This window comes from Brassica napus, chromosome C2 (assembly GCF_020379485.1).
Source record: "Brassica napus cultivar Da-Ae chromosome C2, Da-Ae, whole genome shotgun sequence".
NCBI lineage: Eukaryota > Viridiplantae > Streptophyta > Magnoliopsida > Brassicales > Brassicaceae > Brassica > Brassica napus.
Window position 1 is genome coordinate 55,058,990 of NC_063445.1, and position 24,669 is coordinate 55,083,658.

A 24,669-nucleotide genomic window follows, 5' to 3' on the forward strand; every position below is an offset into this window, starting at 1 on the left:
TTTTCTCTGATTGTTTCTTTAAGTGATTAGAGTTATTCGTTCTTGATCATGAAGACTCAGATTCTCTGGTCGTGTTTTGACGGAGCTCGGAGGAATGATTCATTCGGATGACTCGCGGTTTAACTAATTTGAAGATGTAGCTGATTGATCTATATATCCATCTCACTTGGTGACCAACAGAAGGTGTCCAATGAAATCCAAGTTAAAGCGTCTCTTGACGGAGACACAAAGGCGATATGTTCCTGTCGGTGGATGCTCGGTGTCTCAGATCTGAAGAAGAAGCTAGAAGGAAAGAAGACACGTGTTAGACTCACGCTGGTCCTTATCCGTTTGGGTATAGCTTCATGGACTAATTGATTTTTGAATTATTTAGATCTGTTTCACAAACTTGTATTTCATTGTAATGATCTGGCCTATTTAGTGGCTTTAATATATAAAATGATGTCGACAAAAAAAAAAATGACGAGTAAAAAACATTGGTTGTTGGTGGCAGGAAACTTTTGTCTATTTATACTCTTGTACAGTTGTACTATATTTAATCAATAAAGGTGACGGAACATCCCAAAAGATGCTAGAGTAAGAAAATGGGAATGCGGTTTTTTTGGTAGTTTGTAATCAGCCAGAGAAGTAGTGGTGTCAAGATCTATTGTAGCCAACGTCATTCAGACACGTAATGAAAGAAACATACGAGGTTAAGACAAACCTCGTTCTGTTCCTTTGGTGGCCAACTGATATTGGAAAAGCTTTTAAATTTTGTATATGCTCAAGACGGTTTTGCCCTTTGGACTCGATCAATCTCTTTACTTTGGGAAAGGAAAGATATGGGAAATGCTGCAATTTAGGAGACTGCTTACTGTACGTAACATTTAAAATACGGATCTACAAATTAGATGCGGAGAATCTTGACATAAAGCAGAAGTAAACTGTCAGACTTGAGAAGTAAGCTGCCAGACTTGAGAATTAAACTAAAGACTTATAAGGTTTTATTAGGCTTTATAAGGTTTTATAAGCTCGAGTATTTTATTGAAGAGGAGAAGAAGAGAGAAGAAGACCGTTGAAGATATTTTAAAATAATGAATATTTTATTATATTGTGTACTGAGACAACTTGTCTTTAAATACTTGTACTCAGATCCACAATTAAATCAAGGAAATTATTTTCCTCATTATCTCTCTCTCTTTCTCTCTCTCTCTCTCTCAAATTCAAACATTACTCTCTCTCTCTCTTGTTCATCATGTTCATCATTTTCTTTCATGATATCAGAACTTTAAGCTCCTATACCTCTTACTCGCTTCCGCAAACACTCTTAGTTTACTTCTCTCTTTCATTCCAACCATCTAATTTCTTTGTTCTTGCAAGAATCTATCTTTGTCCATTGGATAATAGATCTACTTTTGCTTGTGCTCATTTCTCTGGTTTTGGTTCCACAGTTACTTAACTCAAACCAAACTCAAAAAGAAGTGATGGAGCAATACAAGCCTATTGTGATTCCGGTTACTCTAAAAGGAGGTAACTACGTTACATGGTCTAGATTGGCCAAAACTGCTCTTGGAGGACGAGGTCTATGGGAGCACATCACCACGAGTGAGGCACCAAGAAAGATCGCCCAAGGAGCTGACGGCAAGGAGATTATAGTGGTGGATGAAGGCAAATGGGGTCAGGAAGATCTCATGGTTCTGTCTTCCTTGCAAGGCTCGCTTGATACTCCAATAATGGAGGCTTACTCTCACTGTGAGACCGCAAAGCAATTGTGGGAAACTCTTCACAAGATTTATGGCAACACTTCAAACTTGACCAGGATCTTTGAGGTGAAGAGAGCCATAAATAACTTGCAACAAGAGGAAATGGACTTCACCAAGCATCTTGGGAAGTATAACCAGTTGTGGTCTGAGCTTGACATGCTCCGGCCAAGCACAAACGACCCCAACATCATTGAAAAAAAGCGTGAGCAAGACAAAGTATTTGGACTGCTTCTCACACTCAACCCGAGCTTCAATGATGTCCTTAAGCACATATTGAGAGCTAAGGAGCTCCCAAGCTATGATGATGTGTGTGCTCAACTCCAAAAAGAACTTGGCTCAGATGATTTGCTTGGTGGGAAAGGAGAGCTATCTATGGTCAACAAGGTGGAGAAGGTGGAGAATGCTGCAACCAACAAAACCCACTTCAAGCCAAGAGGTGGTGGAGGAGATAAACAAGTAACTTGTGAACATTGTAAGAAGATTGGTCACTCCAAAACCAACTGCTGGATTTTCTATCCTCACCTCAGGTCAGCTTCATCCAACAAATACAATCAAGGCCGAGCTCATGAAGCTAGAGCTCAAGAAGGTTCTCAGCCAAACTATCTTACTATGCGCATGGGAGAAGATGGGAGATCCATGACAGTAACTACTCGTGTGGTTGGATTAGGGTCTCAAGCCACTTCTCAGTCATCCAATGAGGATACTTTCATCCGCAAGTCTGACCTTGAGACTCTTATAAAGGCCCTCAATGCCAACTCTGGTAACCTTAGTAGTTATGCTTTAAACTCTATTATTAATGCATCTGAAACTACTAGACCTTTGATAATTGACTCAGGAGCTTCACATCATATGATTAGGGATGTAAATCTCATTAGCAATGTCAAACCGGCTCTAGGGAGTGTTCTAATTGCAGATGGAGATAGTATACCTATTACTGGAGTAGGAAACCTGAAATTGTTTGATAAAGACTCTGAAGCACTTTATATGCCTAGTTTCACATCAAATTTGTTATATGTGCAAAGAGCTACTAATGATCTTAATTGTAATGTGATTTTTAGTCATAATGAGGTGTGCTTTCAGGATATTGAAACCAGTAAGATGCTGGAAAAATGTGTAAGCAATGGAGAGCTCTATGTGCTTAAAGACACCAAGCTTAGATCAGATTTACCTTATGCTTTTAAATCTACTTCTGTTTTAGCAAGTGATGAGTTATGGCATGCTAGATTAGGCCACCCTCATTCTAGAGCACTAGGATTGTTGTTACCTAATCTATCGTTTAATAATAAAAGTTGTGAGGCTTGTATTCTTGGTAAACATTGCAAATCTGTTTTTCCTAAATCTAGTACTATCTATGAGAATTGCTTTGATTTAATTCATTCTGATGTTTGGACTGCTCCTTGTGCTTCTAGGGAAAACCATAAATACTTTGTCACATTCATAGATGAAAAATCAAAGTATACATGGCTCACATTGATTTCAAGTAAAGATAGGGTCTTAGAAGCCTTTATAAACTTTCAGAACTATGTCACTAACCATTTCAACTCTAAGATTAAAATTTTTAGGTCTGACAATGGTGGAGAGTACACAAGCCATGCCTTTAAAAATCATCTAGCCAAGCAAGGAATAATCCATCAAACAAGCTGTCCATACACACCACAACAAAATGGTGTGGCTGAAAGAAAGAATCGCCATCTCATGGAGGTTGCAAGGAGTATGATGTTCCACACCAATGTTCCAAAGAGATTTTGGGGAGATGTTGTGGTTTCTGCATGCTATCTTATCAACAGAATCCCAACCAGAGTCCTCAATGATATCTCACCATTTCAGGTATTGAACAAAACGACACCTCCTATAGATTATTTGCGTGTGTTTGGGTGTGTGTGCTATGTGTTGATATCAGGTCAACAAAGGAACAAGCTTGAACCTAAGAGTATCAAGACCATGTTCATTGGATACTCACACACGCAGAAGGGATACAAGTGTTATCTACCAGATTCAAGAAGGGTGATGGTGTCAAGGGATGTGAAGTTTGTGGAATCAAATGGGTACTATGATGAGAAGAATTGGGAAAACCTTAGAGATCTCTCACATGGTCCATCAGATAGGGCTAACAACCTGAGAACCATTATGGAGAGCTTAGGAATCACTCAGCCTATGAGTAGTGAGGTCCTTAGAACCTCTCAATCCCCACCAGATGATGTTCACAATGAAGCAGCAGTACCAAATTCTGAGCAAGTCCAGCTTGATCCTGAGGGGGGCATAGAAAATGACTCAGGGACATCCCATGATCAAGATGGACCAAACAAAAAGGATACAAACCAGGCGTGTGAGGAACAACATCAAGAATATCAGGCTAGTGAGGAACAACCCCAAGAAGAGCATGGGGAGCCAGTGGTACAAGACCCAATGGCAGAAGACCAACAAATACAACCATTAAGAAGAAGCACAAGGGTGAGAACTCCATCTCATTGGATCGACACGAAGGTGTACTTTAACAGCAATGCGGTCGCACATCCCATACAAGCAACCTGCTCAATGGCAACCTTTCCTCCACAACACCAAGTCTTCTTAACCAATCTCGACCAAAACTTCATCCCAAAGACCTATGAATAAGCAATGGAAGATGATGAATGGAGAGAATCAATGGGAGATGAGATGAGTGTTATGGAAAGGAATGATACATGGTTTAAATCTGAGCTACCTAAAGGCAAGAAAGCTGTGACCAGTATGCTACTCTTCACCATCAAATACTTTGCTAATGGAAAACCAGAAAAGAAGAAGACAACGTTGGTTGCAAGAGGGTACACTCAGGTCTATGGAGAAGACTACCTAGACACCTCTGCACCAGTGGCCAAACTGCATACTATAAGGATCCTACTCTCTCTGGACGTGAACTTGGAATGGGACTTATGGCAGATGGATGTCAAGAATGCTTTTCTACAAGGAGAGCTGGAGGATGAGGTGTACATGAAACCACCTCAGGGTATGGAAGACATGGTCAAGCCAAGAAATGTTCTAAGGTTGAAGAAGGCAATCTATGGATTAAAACAGTCACCAAGAGCCTGGTATCACAAGCTGAGTACAACTCTCAATGGAAGAGAATTTGTAAAGTCAGAAGCTGATCATACTCTCTATTCACTCTCACAAGCAAGAAAGGAATTGTGGTGATATTGATCTATGTGGATGATATCATCATCACAGGAAGCAACAAGGAAGGTATCATCTCTACAAAAGCTTTCCTTAAATCTAGCTTTGATATTAAGGATTTAGGTGAGCTAAAATACTTTCTAGGGATATCATCATCACAGGAAGCAACAAGGAAGGTATCATCTCTACGAAAGCTTTCCTTAAATCTAGCTTTGATATTAAGGATTTAGGTGAGTTAAAATACTTTCTAGGGATAGAAATGTGCCGCTCTAAAGAGGGACTTTTCTTATCTCAAAGAAAGTACACACTTGATCTTTTAAATGAGGCAGGAAAGCTTGGAGGAAGAGTAGCTAAGACACCACTTGAAGAAGGGTACAAAGTCTTGCGTAAGGGGGAGTTTGAGGATACTCCATTTGGCGACTTCAAGCTCTATAGAAGGATGGTTGGGAAGCTAATCTATCTCACCATTACAAGACCAGACATCTATTTTGCTGTGAATCAAGCCAGTCAACATATGCAAGTACCAAAGGTTCATTATTGGAATATGGTGGAAAGGATCATGAGATATCTAAGAGAGGCTCCTGGTCAAGGTGTTTGGATGGGTTGCAATAAGAGTACAGAGATAGTGGGATATTGTGATGCTGATTGGGCTGGTGATAGAGTAGACAGGAGGTCAACAATAGGGTATTGTACTTTCATTGGAGGCAACCTAGTCACATGGAAGAGCAAGAAGCAAAAGGTAGTATCATGTTCAAGTGCAGAGGCAGAGTATAGGGCAATGAGGAAGCTAACTAGTGAACTCATTTGGATCAGGAAACTGCTAAGAGACTTGGGCATAGAAGCAACAACACCAATCACAATGCATTGTGATAACCAGGCAGCTATCCACATAGCACCAAACTCAGTATTCCATAAAAGGACTAAACACATTGAAGTTGACTGTCACAAGGTGAGACAAGCTGTGGAGCAGAAGATTATTTTACCCTGCTATACTAGAAGTGAATATCAGTTAGCTGATATCTTCACCAAGGCAGCTAGCACTAAAGTTTGTGAGTTCATTCATCCAAAATTGGGACTCATAGACCTCTCATGTCACTGATATCTCCTTCATGAAGTGTTCTACTCTTTTTTCTTGACTTGGGTTTTCTCCCAAAGGGTTTTACCTAGTTGAGGTTTTAATGAGGGAATACTTCATGGCCTCCAAGCTTGACTTGTTCCATATGGTCAAGCTTGAGGGGGAGTGTTGACATAAAGCAGAAGTAAACTACCAGACTTGAGAAGTAAGCTGCCAGACTTTAGAAGTAAGCTGTCAGACTTGAGAATTAAGCTAGAGACTTATAAAGTTTTATAAGGCTTTATAAGGCTTTATAAGCTAGAGTATTTTATTGAAGAGAAGAAGAAGAGCTGTCAGACTTGAGAAGTAAGATGCCAGACTTGAGAATTAAGCTAGAGACTTATAAGGTTTTATAAGGTTTTATAAGGTTTTATAAGCTTATAAAATATTCATTGTTTTAAAATATCTTCAGCGGTCTTTTTCTCTCTTCTTTTTCTTTTCAATAAAATACTCGAAAGCTCGAGTATTTTATTGAAAAGAAAAAGAAGAGAGAAAAAGACCGCTGAAGATATTTTAAAACAATGAATATTTTATTATATTGTGTACTGAGGCAACTTGCCTTTAAATACTTATACCCAGATCCACAATTAAAAAAAAAAAATTATTTTCCTCATTATCTCTCTTTCTCTCTCTTTCTCTCTCTCACATTCAAACATTACTTTCTCTGTATTCATCCTGTTATTCATTTTCTTTCGGAGAAAAATAGAGAGAAGTATTTAATGATGTCGTGAGCGATTAGGTTTGTTATGGGTGAGTGACTTTGATGCAAAACCAAGTTTTTGTTTTTTGGTCAAAGCAAAACCAAGTTTTATGACATTTAAAAAAAACTATTTTATTTTTGTTGAGTTTATTAGTTCGTTTTTCCAGCAAGTGAAAAAATATCTAAATAAAAACCCCAGAAATTCGATAAATAGTTTTAGAAAAATAAAAATGTACAGTTTCTATATTTGAGGTGAAGCTGGAAAATACAAAGTAGAAAAATAGACAGAATGTTCTTACATTTGGTCAAACAAATTTAGCAGCATTCCTTACGTCGCTCTCATTTGTGTTTTATTTTTTTCATTTCTTTTGAAGTTTACATTCTTCCCATCTTCTTCTTCGATGGCATTTGTTATTCTTACGAAACCAAGTCAACAAAGCTTCCTCTTTGCCAATCTCATTCTTGTTTTTTGAGCTTTTTGATCCAAAGCTAGATCTTGATTCTCAAATCTATGTACTTTGACTTAACTAAATCAAAACATTTGTACGATCTGCGCTTCAAGCAAACATTCCGTAATGTAGTGTGTGGTCCAGTCTGATGGATAAAGATGCTGTCTAAAGAACTTCACTGGAGCTTTTGTCTTCGGTGCGGTCTCACTCTACGGAATAAACCAAGGCCTCGGTGGCTCAATGGGCCGTATCACCAAGATCCCATGGATCATCAAAAAGTGAGAAAGTACTATTAAATTAACTATTGGCCTAGACATGTATCGAAAGTCTATTCTTCGTTTTATCAAATTAAACAAGTATCAGCAAACAACAGATCATCATAGAAAATGTAATAGAGCAGGACGTAAGATGGAACGTATAAAATAATTTTATTGGCTACTTATTGCGATGGAGCTTCATTCAGATTCCAATGAAAAAAAAAAAAAAATTTGATGGTTTTAACGGTTACTGACCCTGAGATTGATGGTCTGCTTCTTCTTTTTCTTCATGTTTTTTTTTTCTTCATGTTGAGATGTCGAAAGACTTCAGTTCTGATGATTTCTTAAACGTTTTGTCTTCTGGAGACTCTCTGGAAGTTGCAGAAGCCTGTTCGGATATTGCTGCTACCTGAAAGAGAGTTGTGAGCTCGATCTCACAAAGAGAACTGATTCAATAGAGTTGTATGAACGTACCAGGCGTTCGATTCCACCTTATTGATCCATCGTTACAAATGACAACCTCAAGACCAGACCACACACAGATATATATATATATCAAGCACAAAGTAAGAACACAGGAGATATGTTTTTGTTGGCCGGAGAGAGAAATAATGTTTCTCAACCTTCCACTAGAACAGATCTCGAAGTATTACACAAAGAGTGACTCCACTCTATCTCTCTTTCTCACTTCTCTGTTTCTCTCTCGCACAAGCTCTCTTGTTTTTTTTTTTTCAACTTGTCGACAAAGACAACAAACTTTAAGATGAAGATAATGACTCTTTTGACCCAACCAACGTGATTCGATTCTCCTATGGAGTCAAACTCTCTCTTTCAGTGAGAGCCTTCATCACAACACACTATTAATTTACACTATTATCATTTAGCTCGTTGGCCAATTATATGTCCCACATCTTGTCTTGAGACAACTCATGTTTCTCAGAACCAGACCAAACCCACATCAAAAATTTCAACATTCAAGCTTAGAAAGTTTTTACACTACACAACTTGCAAGGCTTAATATTATTTGAGAGTTTATGGTGTATAGAAAATGGAGGACGTTTGCAAGGCTCAATATTTTATAAATTTGTTATGTTATTTTCTTAATCTTTTCATATATTTCATGTCACCGTCAAACCTTATTACCAACTGATTGCTCTCTACATACATAACCATCCTCAAACCAATTATGCAAAAAGAAGCATCAACCTTCATGTATGTATCTATTCTATCATATGCATCATCTGATTTTGTGGCCAAAAAACACAACATTAAATTCCTGAGTTTTCAGAGTTGAAGATTTGATTTTTGTGATACATGAATTGTCGAAGTGCCCACCAAGATGCTGATGTCGTAAGTTTTTCTGCATTTACCAAGGCAATGCTACCATATCCAAACATAACCGCAACTCCAAAGGGGGCACACACACTTGTATATCAACACATCATCAACCACTTGTTTCACTCTGATTTGATTACTAGCTTGATCTGTCAGTTGGTGTCTCATTCATTATTTGTCTGTCTGAGGCTAACATCCGTCATCTTATTCACACCGGTTACCTCCAGCCTTACTATCCACAGCCTGGTCATGGCTACCCTCCTGCTCCAGCCTATCCACCTCCCAATCATGCATGTTTACCCTCCTGCCCCGGGTATATATATCCACCAACCAATGATCCCTCAAAGTCAGAACCTTAACCAAAATCGTAATCGAATTCTTCAAATATCATCTCAAAACTCTTTGTATATTTTCATTACCTTGCACGTACTCTCTCTGATTGATTTAGGCTGAAAAGCTTCTATATACGGCCCCGTTTGTTGTCTTAACTATTATTGGGCATAGAAAAGAAATGCATGAATACTAATAAAAATGTGTTTACATTATATGTTGATCATATTGTAAATTTAAAACAAATGTGCATGTATATAAAAACATTATAATATGATGCAATTGTTTATTCTTCAAAGTTAGACATAATACATATATACAGACCCATTTATCTTTAGGGTTTTATCGTTGTTGCAGGTAGGAGAACCGTCGTGTTACTTGGGATCTCTACGCCTCTGGCGACGCATCTGTAACGGCTACATGTAGCATTCTTCTCTCGTATTAAACCAAACATTTACGAGATTCAGATCACTCCTCCCATTCTCTTTTGCATTTAATTGGCATCACCATCCTCGATATGGCATGTGTCAATTTAATTGATCACTTCCTGACTTTCAGAAATCATGGACCATCTGGAGAAAGAACGTGCTTTCTAGAACAGGGAAGAACGCATACGTCATAAACGGAGACGAGGTACATAGTTCATTATTTCCTACTGATTTGTCTCGTTCTCTTTGCTTTTTAATTTATCATCACCATCAACTAAACCCAAAATATAACCTGACATCATGAAGCCAATTCAAGTTTGTGAAAAATGGAAATGATGGTAAAGCACTAAAGCTGCTCCTCGAGACTACATTTATATGAAAGTGGGAAACTATGACTTCTTACTCTTGGTTTAATACACATGCAAAAAGGATAAATATACAAAGATGGAACTGAGGTGCATTATTGACTCACTTTTTTTTTTTTTGTTAGGGTCTGTACCATTATTTCCCGATGCAATATGTAACCGCTGACCATTACAGAGTTTCACAACATGTTGGCTGGTGAAGCCAACTAGACAGCAGTTCGTAAGTTAATCCAAAAAGGCTACATGGGAGATTCTAGCAGCCGCAGTCTAGGTTTGCTTTCTCAGTTCAAACCCTACCGTTTTAAGGTTTGTTGGTCATAAGGCTGCATCACTGATGCCATAGATATATACAGGGAAGAGTTATTGACCCATTGACCACAATGATGGTGTAGCCAACGCGCTGATCCAACGTCCAACGTTGTTCATCATTGTTTGTAGTTTGCCAGAGACTTGGGATCTTGCAGTTTCCACATCGAATAGTCGAAAAGCTGACATCACATGCTTTAGCTGTGGATGCTCACCAATAAGAAACTCGAAAGAGTTACAAGTAAAGCAGCTGTTGACATTCACGGTTCTTTTGTCTCCATGTCCTCTTCAGTACATCCATAATATGATCTACTAAGGTTTATCACTTTTTTTTTAATTAACTCTCAGGTTTATCACTATAAGTTTTTGGTTACGTCACTTTATATTTTCTTCAGATTTTCTATTGTAAATTGGTGATACACTACAGTAGAGAAGACTATTTTGAATTAAAAACATTTAGTGGATAAATTTGCAAAAAAATTCTAAACAAGTCTACATTGCTATCTTGCTTGAAAAGTACACTCAAGAAAGCTAAGTTGGTTAAAGTTCCTCTTTAAAATTATTTTTAATTGTAACCATCTAAATGGTGCAGCGAGAAGAACTCGAGATAAGTGTGCACTCTGCTGTATTGGAAAATACTTTAGTGAAGTTTCATAAGCTAACAAAAAGTAAATCCATTTCACTACTATTTTACGGCATGTTCAAACTTTACATTTACATCTTAACTTTTAAAAATTTAGATGCATGGCTTAAAGATTGAAAAACTTAGATTTACTCTCTACTATGTTTACCTCACTGGTTTATGTTTATGGATATTTTTGGGATTACGTCTGCAAATCTATCTTTAAAAAAATTAAACTATGTTAATGCTTCTTTGTTTTCATTTACTTTACAAACACAGTAAAACACACAAAAAAGGTTCCATCCAGTGTTTTTAACCCAATCCGGACACTAAACTGGATAATTTCTTGGGTCACCGGGTTATTGGGTAGACTACGGATGAATCGCAAATTAATAAATAAATTAATTATATTATATATAATATATTAGCTAATAAAAAATATATGAGATATTTTATGTTTTAAAAATAAATAGAAAAAAAACTTAAATTTAGTTTTCTTTACTTTCTTTATTTTCATTAAACATAGAAAATATCAAAAATAATTTAGTCCATTAACAATTTTTGGTAACTTAAATTTAGCTTTCTTTAACCACGCGTTAGTGGTTCAGTGGTTAAACTCAACCTGGAAAGTCATGGGTTCGAGTGCCGCTGGGAGGTGATTATCTTGAGAGACCTTCTGGCCCAATACAGAGAAGCCTACTAACGTGTGGCCACTGGTGAGATTTACATGGGGTGATCACCAGCCTTCCTGGATGCCTCGGCGGGAGTTTTGAATTCGCTGTCACCTTCTTCGGAAGATTTACCGATTTAGTTTTATCTATCTACGTACTTTATGCTTTCTTGTAAAGAGGATGTAATATTCCCTCTTGTATTGTATCAGAACAAGGTTGAATGAATGAAATTAAGTGGTGTTACAAAAAAAATACTATGTTCATATGAACAAAGAATACATTGCAACGTTTAGATTAATAATTTCAGTGTTTCGAATAAACAATATGAGTTATGGAAAATATAAAGTACCTTAAGTCCATAAAGTAGAGAAACCAGACCTTAAGACCAAGGCTTCGAGTTCTGTCTAGATTAAGGTAAAACTCACACATCATATAAGATCATATTTCCCATGTTTTGAGCGCCAGATCATCATGAAGAGTGCTCTCGATTTTCTTGGCACCAACATCTTTCCAGTCTATTGAAAGCAATGTCCCAATAGATTCCACCTGTTGATTGTGCAAAACTGCAAAAGAGTCAATCAATATGCCAAAAACATTGTAATCTCCATGAGAGAAGAAAGACTAAATATGAATATAGATAGATAGATACTCACAAATGATTTGCTCTAGCACTTCTCATATCCTCATCAGAATTCAAATATATCTCACGGAAAAACTTGTTCAAAGAAGCGTCTCCGTCAAGCTTATCATCCTTCTATTCTTCTTCACTTCAGCTTCAAGCTTGTCATAGTCCTTTACTTTCTTGGAAGAAGGATAAGCCGGTCTCATTGAAACCTCTGCACCATTACACAAACAAATAATATAAATTTTAAAATGTCAAGAGTCTGTGATTCAAACTTCTCATCAGGTGAAACTAAATAATAAGAAAATAGAAAGTAGAAAACCTGTTTAAGAAATTCGGGTCTGGCAAAACTGCTGGTTGTTTGCCATGTTCAAGAGAGGCCCATGTGATTATCTCTGCTTTTAAAAGACTTTTTTTAATTTTGGTTGATATTACTTCGTATCTGTACTTCACTACTGCTATCTGAATACACACCGCAAGGAAAAAAAGGTCAATACAATGTGTACAACTCAGAACATGGCATTGTTTGAGTTTAAAAGGACTGTTTGGTACTATCGAATAAAACATATAATTATATCTGATAAAGCGTATCCTTTAGATACATAACTCTTTGAACTGCTTATAGGTTAAGCATGATTATTCTGTCAGTTCAAAAAGTTAGAGTTCAAAAGGTTTAAAATGACTGCTTAGTACTATCTAATAAAATGTATCATTTAGATATCAATTATCCAATTACATCTATAAATCAATTACCTTTCCCAACAATCTCGGTTTGAGATGATAAGAGAGAATTTCTCTCTTGGAACATCAGTCACAATACTCAAATGTAAAATCACTAACATAATTGGTACAATTTACATAGAAGTGTTTATCATGGAGGTGTGTTATGAGAATGCATTATGCTTGAAACGATCACATTTAACACTAATCTTAAAACATCAGAAAAATATAATTGAGAAAAACAAATATTTCACGCATAACCCCAATAAAAAAATCAGCCATGAAATATAAAAGAGAGATTTGAATTACCTGAGATTTATTATCATTGGTTTCATTGTAACAGCAGATATGATTTACGGTTTCCTTCTCTAAGCCTTGTGTCAGAAAAGAGGTAATTCTAACAAAAATATTTAAAAATGTAAACAATTCCCAAAAGATAACAAATTATATAATAGATAGGACAACGTCAATGAGTTTCAAAGTTTTTAAAAAGCTTTGAGATTACATTTGGCTCTCACACGTACCTGAAGAGGATCACGCACAATAAATAAATTGCACTTGATTAGCATACACTTCTTATATTATATTCTTGATAAGTGATTTAACTTTATAAAAAAAATTACCTTTTTCGAAATGGATGATCAGTTCCTGGATAAACAAAGTCGTCTCTTTTTGTTAGTTGAATCACTACTTATGCAAAAATATAGATAGAGATACAACATGGAGAGGAAGAGAACAAAAATAAACGGAGAAGAAGAATCCCCCATAAAATTACCAGTAATGGTGTTATCATCTATGAGTTACTTATTGATTATCATACACCTGCGCAAGATCACAAAAGTAGAATTTAAATTAGAACGATCAAAAACATATGAAAACTTAAAAGATAGATGCGTGAAACTAATGGGGGTGGCGTGATATTTATATAGCAAATTAGTTTAAGTTTCTAAATAACCTGGCTTTCAAAAGAAGCCATGAGATATAATATCCTCTAATAAATTTTAATTCAGCTATGAGATAAAATATCTTCTAATAAATTTTAAGGATATTCTTGTTATAATATATACATAATTTTGGTAACTCAAATCTTGGTATATATATATTTAAATATTAAATGCATGATATTAGGAAAGAAGATATCTCGCCAATTGATTGCAACTGGTTTTTGTTAAAACAAATCCCACTGTAAGGATTTAAATAATAGATAATAAGGAAAGAATAAAGAATTTTAACGTTAAAACCCCTCAACTAGGTTTGTTTTGGGTAAAAAAACCCAAAGTAAGTATTTAACGAAAAATTCCCTAAACTAACTTTATTTAATGAATTAAACTCTAACAGGTCATAATTACCATAACTACCAGTAAATCTTTAGTTTAGGAGTTTCTACACTAAGTAAACATAGTTGAGTAAAAAATTCAAAATATTGTAATAGGAGGATAAATTTTCAAAATACATTTTATAAATTAATGAACAAGCTTCTATAAATGACTTAGAACCTCTTATAATAATTTAAAACATCTGATAAGCCAATATTAATAATTTTATAAATGTATTTATAATTTTATAAATGATTTATAAAGCATGCATTGAATTATTAGACATAAATAGTTATTATGTTACTTTATATACAAATATAATTCTTTCTATACGAATATAAAATCATTATATCAATTCAAATAAACATTTTTGTTTATATTTTATGTAATTTATAAATATATAAAAAAATTGATCACATTATTACTCTTTCATAGTTTCAACAACTAGTTACCATAAATAATTATTTCTAATATTATGTAGATTATTTTGAAAGTGGTAATTGAATTATCCTTTCCTTTTAGATATAATTAGAATAAATAAAATTAAAAATCATCGGCCGATCAAATTATAACAATTTGAAGAGTTCATTTATGATCAACACGTAATAAAAAATCACTTATGTGACTTCTCAATCAATATATAGTAGGATTTAAATTTTTATAAATAATTTATAACATTATATAAATAATTTTAAAATTCTGATAAATTTATTCTGTAAACAACGATAAATAATTTTAAAATCATATTAATAGACATGTTTGGATTTTGTAATATTTAAAATAGTTATTATATAATTATATTCGAATACAATTCATCAAGTAGAATATAAAACTATTATAATTATCTTATATAAAAATTCGTTCATTATATTTTATAGTTTATAAATATTAAAAGTAATAAATAAAATATTATAGACTTACTTTAAATTTTTAGATCTAATTTAAATAAATAAAAATTAAAAACAATCGATCAATCAAATTATAACAATTTTTTAAAATTTCACATATGAATGACACGTCACCAAAAATCACTAAAGTGACTTATGATTTAATATATATATATATATATATATATATATATGAGATTTTTGGTTATCTGTAGACAAAGTTTGGATAATTTAACTATGTAATACCCGAACTGAAACGGATGGTTCGATTATTTTAGTTAAAAATATTTAAACCCGCGTCGAATATAACTGATAACCAATTCTTTTTTTTAACGGTTAACCAATTTTTACACATCAAAATCAAAATCACACCCGTGTGTTTTAAACTGACCAAACCAAAATCACATCCAAATTTTAAACTGACCGAACCAAAATCAATTCACAACTTAACCACACCCAAACCATAAACCGAAATAGAAAAAAAAAAAAAAAAGTCAGCCTTTATTGTTGTCTTCCTACAATCATCACCAACAACAACTACTTAGAAGAAGAAGAGAAAGAAAGACGACGACTTTGAACAGCACTCTGCTCTCTCTCAAATCTCAAAAAATGGGTTGCGGTGGAACAACTCTGTTCTACCCACTCCTCATTACCCTCTCCGTCGCTCTCATCACATACAACATCATCATCTCCTCCAACACTCCTCTCAAGCAAGGCTTCCCCTCCTCCTCCTCATCCTCCTCTTCCTCCTCCTTCATCGACCCAGTCATCGAGCTGCCACGTGGCGGATCCAGGATCAGAGGAAACAGCGAGAGAAAGAGAAGGCTCTTCCACACGGCCGTCACAGCCTCCGACTCAGTCTACAACACGTGGCAATGCAGAGTCATGTACTACTGGTTCAAAAAGATCCGAGCTTCCGCCGGACCCGGATCCGAAATGGGCGGGTTTACCCGGATCTTGCACAACGGCAAACCCGATCAGTACATGGACGAGATTCCCACTTTCGTCGCTCAGCCTTTACCACCTGGAACGGATCAGGTAAAGTCAAAGTTTTGATTTTTATTTTTTAATTTCGGACATTGATTTTGAGGGTTTTGTCGGAACACAGGGTTATGTTGTGTTGAACAGACCATGGGCGTTTGTGCAGTGGCTTCAACAAGCTGACATTAAAGAAGAGTAAGATCATGCTTTTGTGTTTGTCTGAACACTTTGTTTGGTGTATTAACTAAGATTGTGATGTTGTGTGTCAGTTATATACTTATGTCGGAGCCTGATCACCTCATTGTGAAACCGATACCGAACCTAGCTAAAGATGGGTATGGAGCTGCGTTTCCTTTTTTTTACATTGAACCGAAGAAGTATGAGAAGGTGTTGAGGAAGTATTATTCGGAAGAGAGAGGGCCTGTGACCGATATTGATCCTATAGGGAACTCTCCTGTCATTGTCGGAAAGGTTTGCTTTTTTTCTTTGTTCATGAAGAGTTTTGGATTAGGTTTTAAAGGGCATATCTCTAAAGGTTTTTATGTTTAATGGTTTTTGTAGGAAGCTTTGAAGAAGATTGCTCCAACTTGGATGAATGTTTCTTTGGCTATGAAGAAGGATCCTGAAGCTGACAAGGCTTTTGGTTGGGTTCTTGAAATGTACTAATCTTTTGATAAAAGATAGTTATTTTTTGTTGTTGTTGTTAATAGTAAATCTTTTGTTTAGATGGTCGATTAATTAGACTTGACTGCAACTTTTGTGTATAGGTATGCGTATGCTGTTTCATCTGCACTGCATGGTGTTAGCAATATTCTACACAAAGACTTCATGATTCAGGTAGAACCTTATACACATTTTTGTTTTACATTTGGTGATTTTGTATATTGTTCTTAGGCATGTTGCAGTTATGATTAGAGGGGCTAAAAGTGTGGTCACCATGCTTATGCAAAATAATATTCAGTTACTATATTTATGAACAAGTACATTGCAAAATTAATAATTTAATTGCAGTATTCCAATAAATTGTAGAGTGTGTCCATGACCCCATAAAGTCTATGTACTGTTGCTTATTACATAAGATGGATTTTTTATGCATTAACTAAAGAGATGTTGGACTTTGGTTTGTTTGTGGTAATAAATCAGCCTCCATGGGATACAGAGGTTGGTGACAAGTACATCATACACTACACTTACGGATGTGACTATGACATGAAGGTAAAGATTTGACATTTAAAAACAAGAGACAAAAAATAATAAATACAAACTTGATTACTGAGATTAGCATGAGTCTCTTAACTTAATCACGGTTGTTTGTGATTTCAGGGTAAGTTAACTTATGGGAAGGTTGGGGAATGGAGATTTGACAAAAGATCGTATGATAGCACACCGCCACCAAGGAACCTCACAATGCCTCCACCTGGTGTTTCACAGAGTGTGGTATGCATTTACCTATGATTACACCGTAACATGTCTAGAGATCATTACAAAACAGAGCTCAGTTTTCTTCATTGATGTATTGGCAGGTAACATTGGTGAAGATGGTGAACGAAGCTACGGCAAATATTCCAAACTGGGGAGAATAGAGACTATAATGAACAGTTTATTGTTGAATAGATATTTTATCTACTTGTTGATTATCTATTTGTTGACCATTTCTCTTCAAAATATGTTGTGATTATGTTTGTAAGATATATAGCTTCTCAAACAAAGCCTGTCTGGACTCTGGCATTTACATCTCTAGTTAAGTACTGGTTCGGCATGTATGTTTATAACCAAATCCTAACCTAAACGAAAAATCCGATCAGAATCGTTATTAAAAAATATATGAAGGGGGCTAAAAGCTATAAATTTTTTGTTCCGGTACAACTCGAACCAAAATCCAAATTAAAATCTGAAAATATTTAAAACTAGTTAAATCTATTAACTTTTTTATATATTGCAAGATATTTTAGAATATTTTAAAGATTTTTTAGTTTTGTTTGTTAATTAGAATACTTTAGGTAGTTGACAAGTCTTAGTCAGTTTTTTTTGAATATTTTTTCTGTCAATTTCATTATTTTTGTCTTGTTATTTCGAATACTTTTAGTTAATGTAAACAAAGGGTCAAAGTCTTCTACTCTGGATCACTGGTGACGATTCGGAAAAAAAAAAGGAAAAAAATAGAAAAAAAAATATACAGGTGTTATAAATCATATTGTGGATGTCCATAACCGGTCCGGTTCATAACTGGCCCAATGCTAGAGAGAGAGAGAGTCGACCGTGAGGAAAAAGAGAGAGAGAGAATCGGCATCTTGCCTTTTCCTTATTAGATTATGATTTGTATTCTTTCCATATTTGTATTTCCTTTCTTTAGTCTTTCCATTATTCTATGACGGTGTAATTCCCTACATATAAATGGTTCCTTATGTTTATGAATAATACATAAACATAGATTCTATTCTCTAGTTTCACAACACGTTATCAGCACGATTACTCTAAAACCAAAGCTAAACAAACCCTAGCCGGCGAATCCATAATCCCCTCAACGATAAACCCTAACCGTTGAGACTCCCGATCACGAACCCTAAACCTAATACTCATCATGTTTCCGTTCGTGACACGATCCCAGCTCACGACCTTAGACCGTCTCAGCTCGATCCCGAGACACGATCTCAGCTAGCTCGCGATAGACGATTCGATACCGCTCGCGATAATAGCTTGTTTCCGTTTGTGATCAGACGATCTCAGCTTCAGCTTGCGTTCCCGATACCAGCAAGGACAGCTCGCGATACGTTCCAGCTCTAGACGTCCTCAGCTCGTTCGCGTATCAATCTCAACGTTCAGCTCGCGATCCTCATCTCATTGGTGGTCCATTCAACCCTACTTGAGGTTAAGGTAATCCTTAAACCCTAATCGAAACCCTAGGATAATAGATCAAAACCCCAATGAGTAAATCGAAGCTCATAATCATAAGTTCGATTCCCTAAACCCCAATTGATCTAATGATCAAAATTGTTTTCCTAATACCTTTAGCCGCATACATGCATAATGCATGAAATCGATTAAAACCCTAAAGCTAATGCATAATCAATTTTATCCAAACCCTAATTAATCTTTGAGATCGAAATTGATTGTTTGAATGATTGTATGTCTGGATATAGTATGCTAGCCTTGATTAATTAAAACCATATTGAATTTGATCACATAGAAATCGATTGTTAGGATTGATAATCTCATTCTTGAATTTGGTTGTTTGAATTGATAAAACCGATTGAGTGATTTTCAAATTGAAGTCGTATTGATTGTTTGATCGAAACCCTAATGTCTTGAAATTAAAATCGAATACTATCTTGTTTGATTGATTAAAATCGAATGCTTGAATTGAAATAAAAATCACTAGCTAGGTTAAATGATTTATGCATTCTCGTCTTGATAATGATCCGGCTAGTATTGATAGTTTTCATACATTCTCGAATGAACCCTAATTGATGCATTGCTCGACTGTTTGATTGCAATTACACATTGAACTCTTAGAAAACCGTTTGCTAAGATTGAAAACGAATGACCATTGTATTGATTGCATTGAAACCGTTTGCTAAGATTGTAGTCGTGCGGCTTGTTTGCATCATGCATGCATAATAGTACGAACTGATTGCATATAGAATCCGAATGCTAAGATTAAACATGTATGCATCATATACGAATGACCTATTTGCATCATACCTAGAATCCGGATTGCTTGAGCATATTGATTGCATTCGCTTTAACACTTTTAAATCTAAATTATGAAACATATGATTTCAGATGTCGAAAATCAACAACTTGGATTTTGCTGCCCTAAATCTCTCTGGAGATAATTACTTGCAATGGGCACTTGATGCTAAGATCATCCTGAAATCCAAGGGACTCGGTGAATGTATCACCGAGGGCAATAATGCAAGTGAGAAAGATAGATATGGAGCTATATTAATTATACGCCATCATTTTATTGAGAGTCTCAAAGATCAGTATTTGACTATTGAGAATCCTCTAGACCTTTGGACAGAGTTGAAAACGAGATATGATCACCAGAGAACGGTGTTATTACCAAAGGCTATGTATGATTGGAGGAATCTCAGAATCCATGATTTTAAATCCGTGGACGAGTATAACTCGGCCCTGTTTAAAATAGTTTCAAAATTGAAACTGTGTGGTGAGGATATAACGGATAAGGATATGCTTGAGAAAACTTTTTCCACCTTCCACACAAGCAATGTGTTGTTACAACAACAGTACCGTGAGAAGGGCTTCACAACTTATGCTTATCTGATCTCTTGTCTCTTGCTCGCTGACCAGAACAATGAACTGTTGATGAGAAACAGTGAATTGAGACCTCCTGGAACAAACCCATTACATGAGGCACATGCGGCCGTAGAAGATAAGAAAGAGTTGAACCATGTTCAGAGTGATAGCCAACACGGCCATGGTCGTGGAAAATGGCAAGGACGTGGTGGTCGAGGCTGAAACTCGTTTGGTCGAGGCCGAGGCAACTCATATGGTCATGGCCAAGGAAACTCTTATGGAGGCCGTGGTCATGGCCGACGCCGTGGTACATCATTTAAACCACAAAACTTGACCAAATCCGTGTACCATAGATGTGGTATGGATAATCATTGGGCTAAGACATGTAGGACTCCCAAACATCTCGTTGACCTCTACCAAGAGAGTTTGAAAGGGAAGAATCCTGAAGCTCATATGACTTATCAAGATGGTGAAGATGATTTCAATCATGAACGAGATGATCTTATGGATTATGAAACTTCAGATTGTTTAAAAGAATGAAGTTGACTTCGACATCTATGTTTTTGTGTTCTTTGCTTTATTTTTTCTATGTTTTGATTGCTTTGAACTTATTTTATTAATGAATGAAAGTTTTTATATGAAGCCTCTAAAGTATCATTCCGGGTATAGCCAGTCTCATAGAGGGCTACGGCCAGTCTAACATCATGTTGCCTAAGGGTACGCATCTAGAGATATCTAATGCATTGTATTCACCCAGATGTAAGAGAAGCCTATTGAGCTTTAAAGACATTCGAATGAATGGCTTTCATATTGAGACTAAGGGCGAAGGAAACAAAGAGTTCTTTCAGATATAGAGATTAGCCAAGGCTATAAGAAAGTTCTAGAGTCTATACATGCGCTCTCTACTGGCCTTTTACTATGTTAAAGTCGGAATGATAGAGACCAATGCTGGTGAGTTCACGTCCCAAGCGTTTAATGATTACTGTATGTCCATGGGGGTAAGTTTGGAACATTCCATGGCACATGTACATACACAGAACGGCTTAGCCGAATCATTCATAAAACGAATTCAGCTAATAGCTAGATCATTGCTTATGAGGTCTAAGCTTCCAGTCACAGCTTGGGGACACGCGGTCTTGCACGCGGCCAAACTGATTCGTATAAGACCGTCTAGTGAACATAGATATTCCCCATTACAATTGCTTACAGGTCATGAGCCAGACATATCCCATCTTAAGATATTTGACTGTACCGTCTATGTACCAATTGCTCCACCACAGAGAACAACGATGGGACCTCAAAGGAGGATAGGGATATATGCTGGATATGATTCCCCCACGATTATAAAATACCTTGAGCCAACTACGGGTGATTTATTTAAGGCCAGGTATGCGGATTGTCACTTTGATGAATCCAAACATCCAACATTAGGGGGAGATAGCAATAAGCTGGTAAAAAAAAGATTACATGGAATCAAACATCCTTATCTTGGCAAGATCCTCTGACTCAAGAGTGTGATTTAGAAGTCCAAAAGATTATACATTTACAAAAGCTAGCTAATCAATTGCCAGATTCTTTTGCTGACTCGAAAAGAGTGACTAAGTCATATATACCAACTGCTAATGCTCCAATAAGAATTGATGTTCAAGAGGGACACAATCAAGTTGCTACAGAGTCACGTTTGAAACGTGGTAGACCAATAGGTTCCAAAGATAAGAACCCTCAGAAAACTAAGAAAGGTGCAGATAATGAAACCGAGGTTGTTAAAATCCTAGACACGACCGCGACCGTTCCTAAATCGCGGGACTTAGCCGCAGCCAATCCCAAAACCCTAATAGCGATCGCGGCCGATTATGAATGCTTAGATGCGGCCGGCCCTGATGTATCTAATACTGATTCTTGGGACGCCAAGATTCAAGGTACTGAAGGTCCTGATAATAATGATATCTCAATAAACTATGTCTTGTCTGGGATACAATGGAACAGAAACAATGTCGACATTGATGATATATTTGCATGCAATGTAGCACTTGAAATCATAGATGATAATGAGGATCATGAACCCACGTCTATTTATGAGTGCACTCAACGATCAGATTAGATCAAATGAAAAGAAGCTATAAACGTGGAGTTAAAATCTTTAAAGAAGAGAGATGTCTTTGGACCAATAGTCCGGACACCTTATGATGTTAAACCAGTCGGCCATAAGTGGGTCTTTGTGAGAAAGATAAACGAACATGGTAATGTTGTTAGATATAAAGCACGGCTTGTTGCACAAGGATTCTCACAGAGACCAGGAATATATTATGAGGAGACATACTCCCCTGTGGTGGATGCTACTACTTTTAGATTCCTGATAAGTCTGGCTATAGGAGAGAAATTAGACTTGCGGTTAATGGATGTTGTAACTGCATACTTATATGGGCCACTGGATAATGAGATTTATATGAAAGTACCAAAGGGTATAGAGTTGAAAAACAAATCGAGTACTCGAGAACAACACTGTATAAAGTTGAATAAGTCACTTTATGGATTGAAACAATCAGGCCGAATGTGGTACAATAGACTAAGTGATTTGATACACTAAAAATGAATCCTTGCGACTGTCAAGTTAACAGTGGTAATTGTAATATTTGAGATTCAATCCAGAGGACCAGTTTACTCTTTACTCTTATGAGTTCAATAATAAGCTGAGAAACAAGTGGGGTTTTGAGAATTAATTGTGACGCAAATAACTAGAATAACTAGATGGTTCAAATTCGATTTAAGTGCAAAATTGAACAACTATTCAAATGCAATGAGGTGCAGTCTAGAACTCAGATCACTCGGCTAGAACAATCCACTATCGTGGTCTTGCTCCCTTTGCAGATCGGTCTTGAATCCTAAGTTCTCACTTGGAACAAGACACGATAACAAGCCTTAGAGACAAGATCTGATTAGTTCACTTAATACCCTAATATCTACTCTTGCTGATTAGGGATACAAAGATCATTCAATATATGTCAATTTATCTCCTAAGCGGTTAGCTAGGTGATAAAATCAGAAATCAAACATTAAGTGATCAATTCAATGTAAGCAGTAAGAACAATATGAATGAAGAACAGTTAAGATCACTTATTTGTGTTCAGTTCATGCGGCTAACACCCTACAACCCTAAGCAAGCTTAGCCTACTACTCAATCATAAAGCAGGATGACACAGACATTGTTTCTGAATAATACTGCATATAAAATAAAGTAGAAAGACAATGGTTCAAGATGATCTTCTCGTTAGGATGAAGCCTTCTCCCTTACAAGTTTCTTAATCCAAAGAAAATAGTTCTCGGTCTCTTGCAAAACTTTTGGATTTTGCACCTTGGCCCCTCGTCTTCTGAACTGTTCTCAATCTGGCCCATAACTTTCGAAATTGCAGATTTAATCACTGATTTTCGCCCCAGACTTTTAATTGTGTACTCCAAACCCTGTTAAATGCAAATGGACAAATGTATGCACTTTAAACATATAAATGCAACCTAAAATGACTTATATGAACTAAAATGACATACTAAAAACCTATAAAAACATGAGATATCAACTCCCCCACACTAGACATTTACTTGTCCACAAGTAAACTTTCAAAAAATCAAAGAGGAGATGTTTAAAAATGGAAGCTCATAACCAAAAGAGACACTTTCTAGCTTTCAATTTGACATCCTAAGAAAAACATAGCAAATAGCATGATCAAACACTTTTATTACACTCTAGCTTCTCAATGCCTATCAATACTCTTATGCCTTTAGACAAGTGCTAATGCTCATAAATCACAAGTTCTCTAAGCCAACTCTCACATTCATTCACACACACATACACACACAAGGTGAATTCTCACAAATGGGCACATGATCTCAATCATTTAGCTTGGTGAGTGAAAATGGTCTAATGTGAAGCAAAGGGTTTTCAAATGTATCTTTTATGGTGACTCACACTCAAAAATAGGAGCAAGAACATTATGCAGAATTTATCTAAGAAAATGAACAATTCATGCATAAAATAATTTGTTCTCATCATCCTACCATTTTCCTAAAGATCTTTAAACTCTATCCCTTTTCTTGGAGGTAATCTCAACCCTTTTTCATCCCAAAGATCACACTCTCCTCTCTCACCCAATGAACACTTTTCTTTCACTTATCTTAACCAACTAGGAATTCTTTCTTTTCTTATTCACTAAGCTCTTCTTTTTTTTTTGTTTTCCCCACTCTTTTCATGTTTCTTTTCTTTTGATTCTTAAGGGGATTCTACTTATAAACTCTAGAGCTTTTCTCTTTTTTTTTTCTTTTTTTTTATCCTTAGTGGTTTCTTTCCCTTTTTTTTTTCTCTTTTGGTTCATTTCTTCCACTTTCCTCTCACATCCCAATCCCAAGATCAAAATCAAGCTCACAA

The 24,669-nt window shown here is 36.0% G+C and overlaps 1 protein-coding gene and 1 long non-coding RNA gene across 2 annotated transcripts; one reads left to right on the forward strand and one right to left on the reverse strand.

Annotated features, from left to right (window-relative positions):
• Positions 1-6,886: 6,886 nt before the first annotated feature.
• Positions 6,887-9,806, reverse strand: LOC111202734. Its single transcript, XR_002655627.2, has 2 exons — positions 7,884-9,806; positions 6,887-7,818 (listed from the first exon to the last, which is right to left on the reverse strand). It is a non-coding gene; the product is annotated as an uncharacterized LOC111202734 (long non-coding RNA).
• Positions 9,807-15,437: 5,631 nt separating this feature from the next.
• On the forward strand, positions 15,438-17,701 carry LOC106382636 (hydroxyproline O-arabinosyltransferase 1-like). The gene is made up of 8 exons (XM_013822667.2): positions 15,438-16,049; positions 16,120-16,187; positions 16,262-16,463; positions 16,554-16,651; positions 16,760-16,829; positions 17,136-17,207; positions 17,316-17,429; positions 17,516-17,701. Exons 1-8 carry the CDS (start codon positions 15,621-15,623, stop codon positions 17,573-17,575), a joined length of 1,113 nt encoding a protein of 370 aa, XP_013678121.2. The 5' UTR covers positions 15,438-15,620; the 3' UTR covers positions 17,576-17,701.
• The last annotated feature ends 6,968 nt before the right edge of the window (positions 17,702-24,669 follow it).

Bases quoted from the DNA above. Each gene is read 5' to 3' on its own strand.
- LOC106382636 (XM_013822667.2), top strand. From the start codon at position 15,621: ATGGGTTGCGGTGGAACAACTCTGTTCTACCCACTCCTCATTACCCTC. The intron at 16,188-16,261 runs GTAAGATCATGC...GTTGTGTGTCAG, and splicing joins CAAGCTGACATTAAAGAAGA to TTATATACTTATGTCGGAGC. The intron at 17,208-17,315 runs GTAAAGATTTGA...TTGTGATTTCAG, and splicing joins GATGTGACTATGACATGAAG to GGTAAGTTAACTTATGGGAA.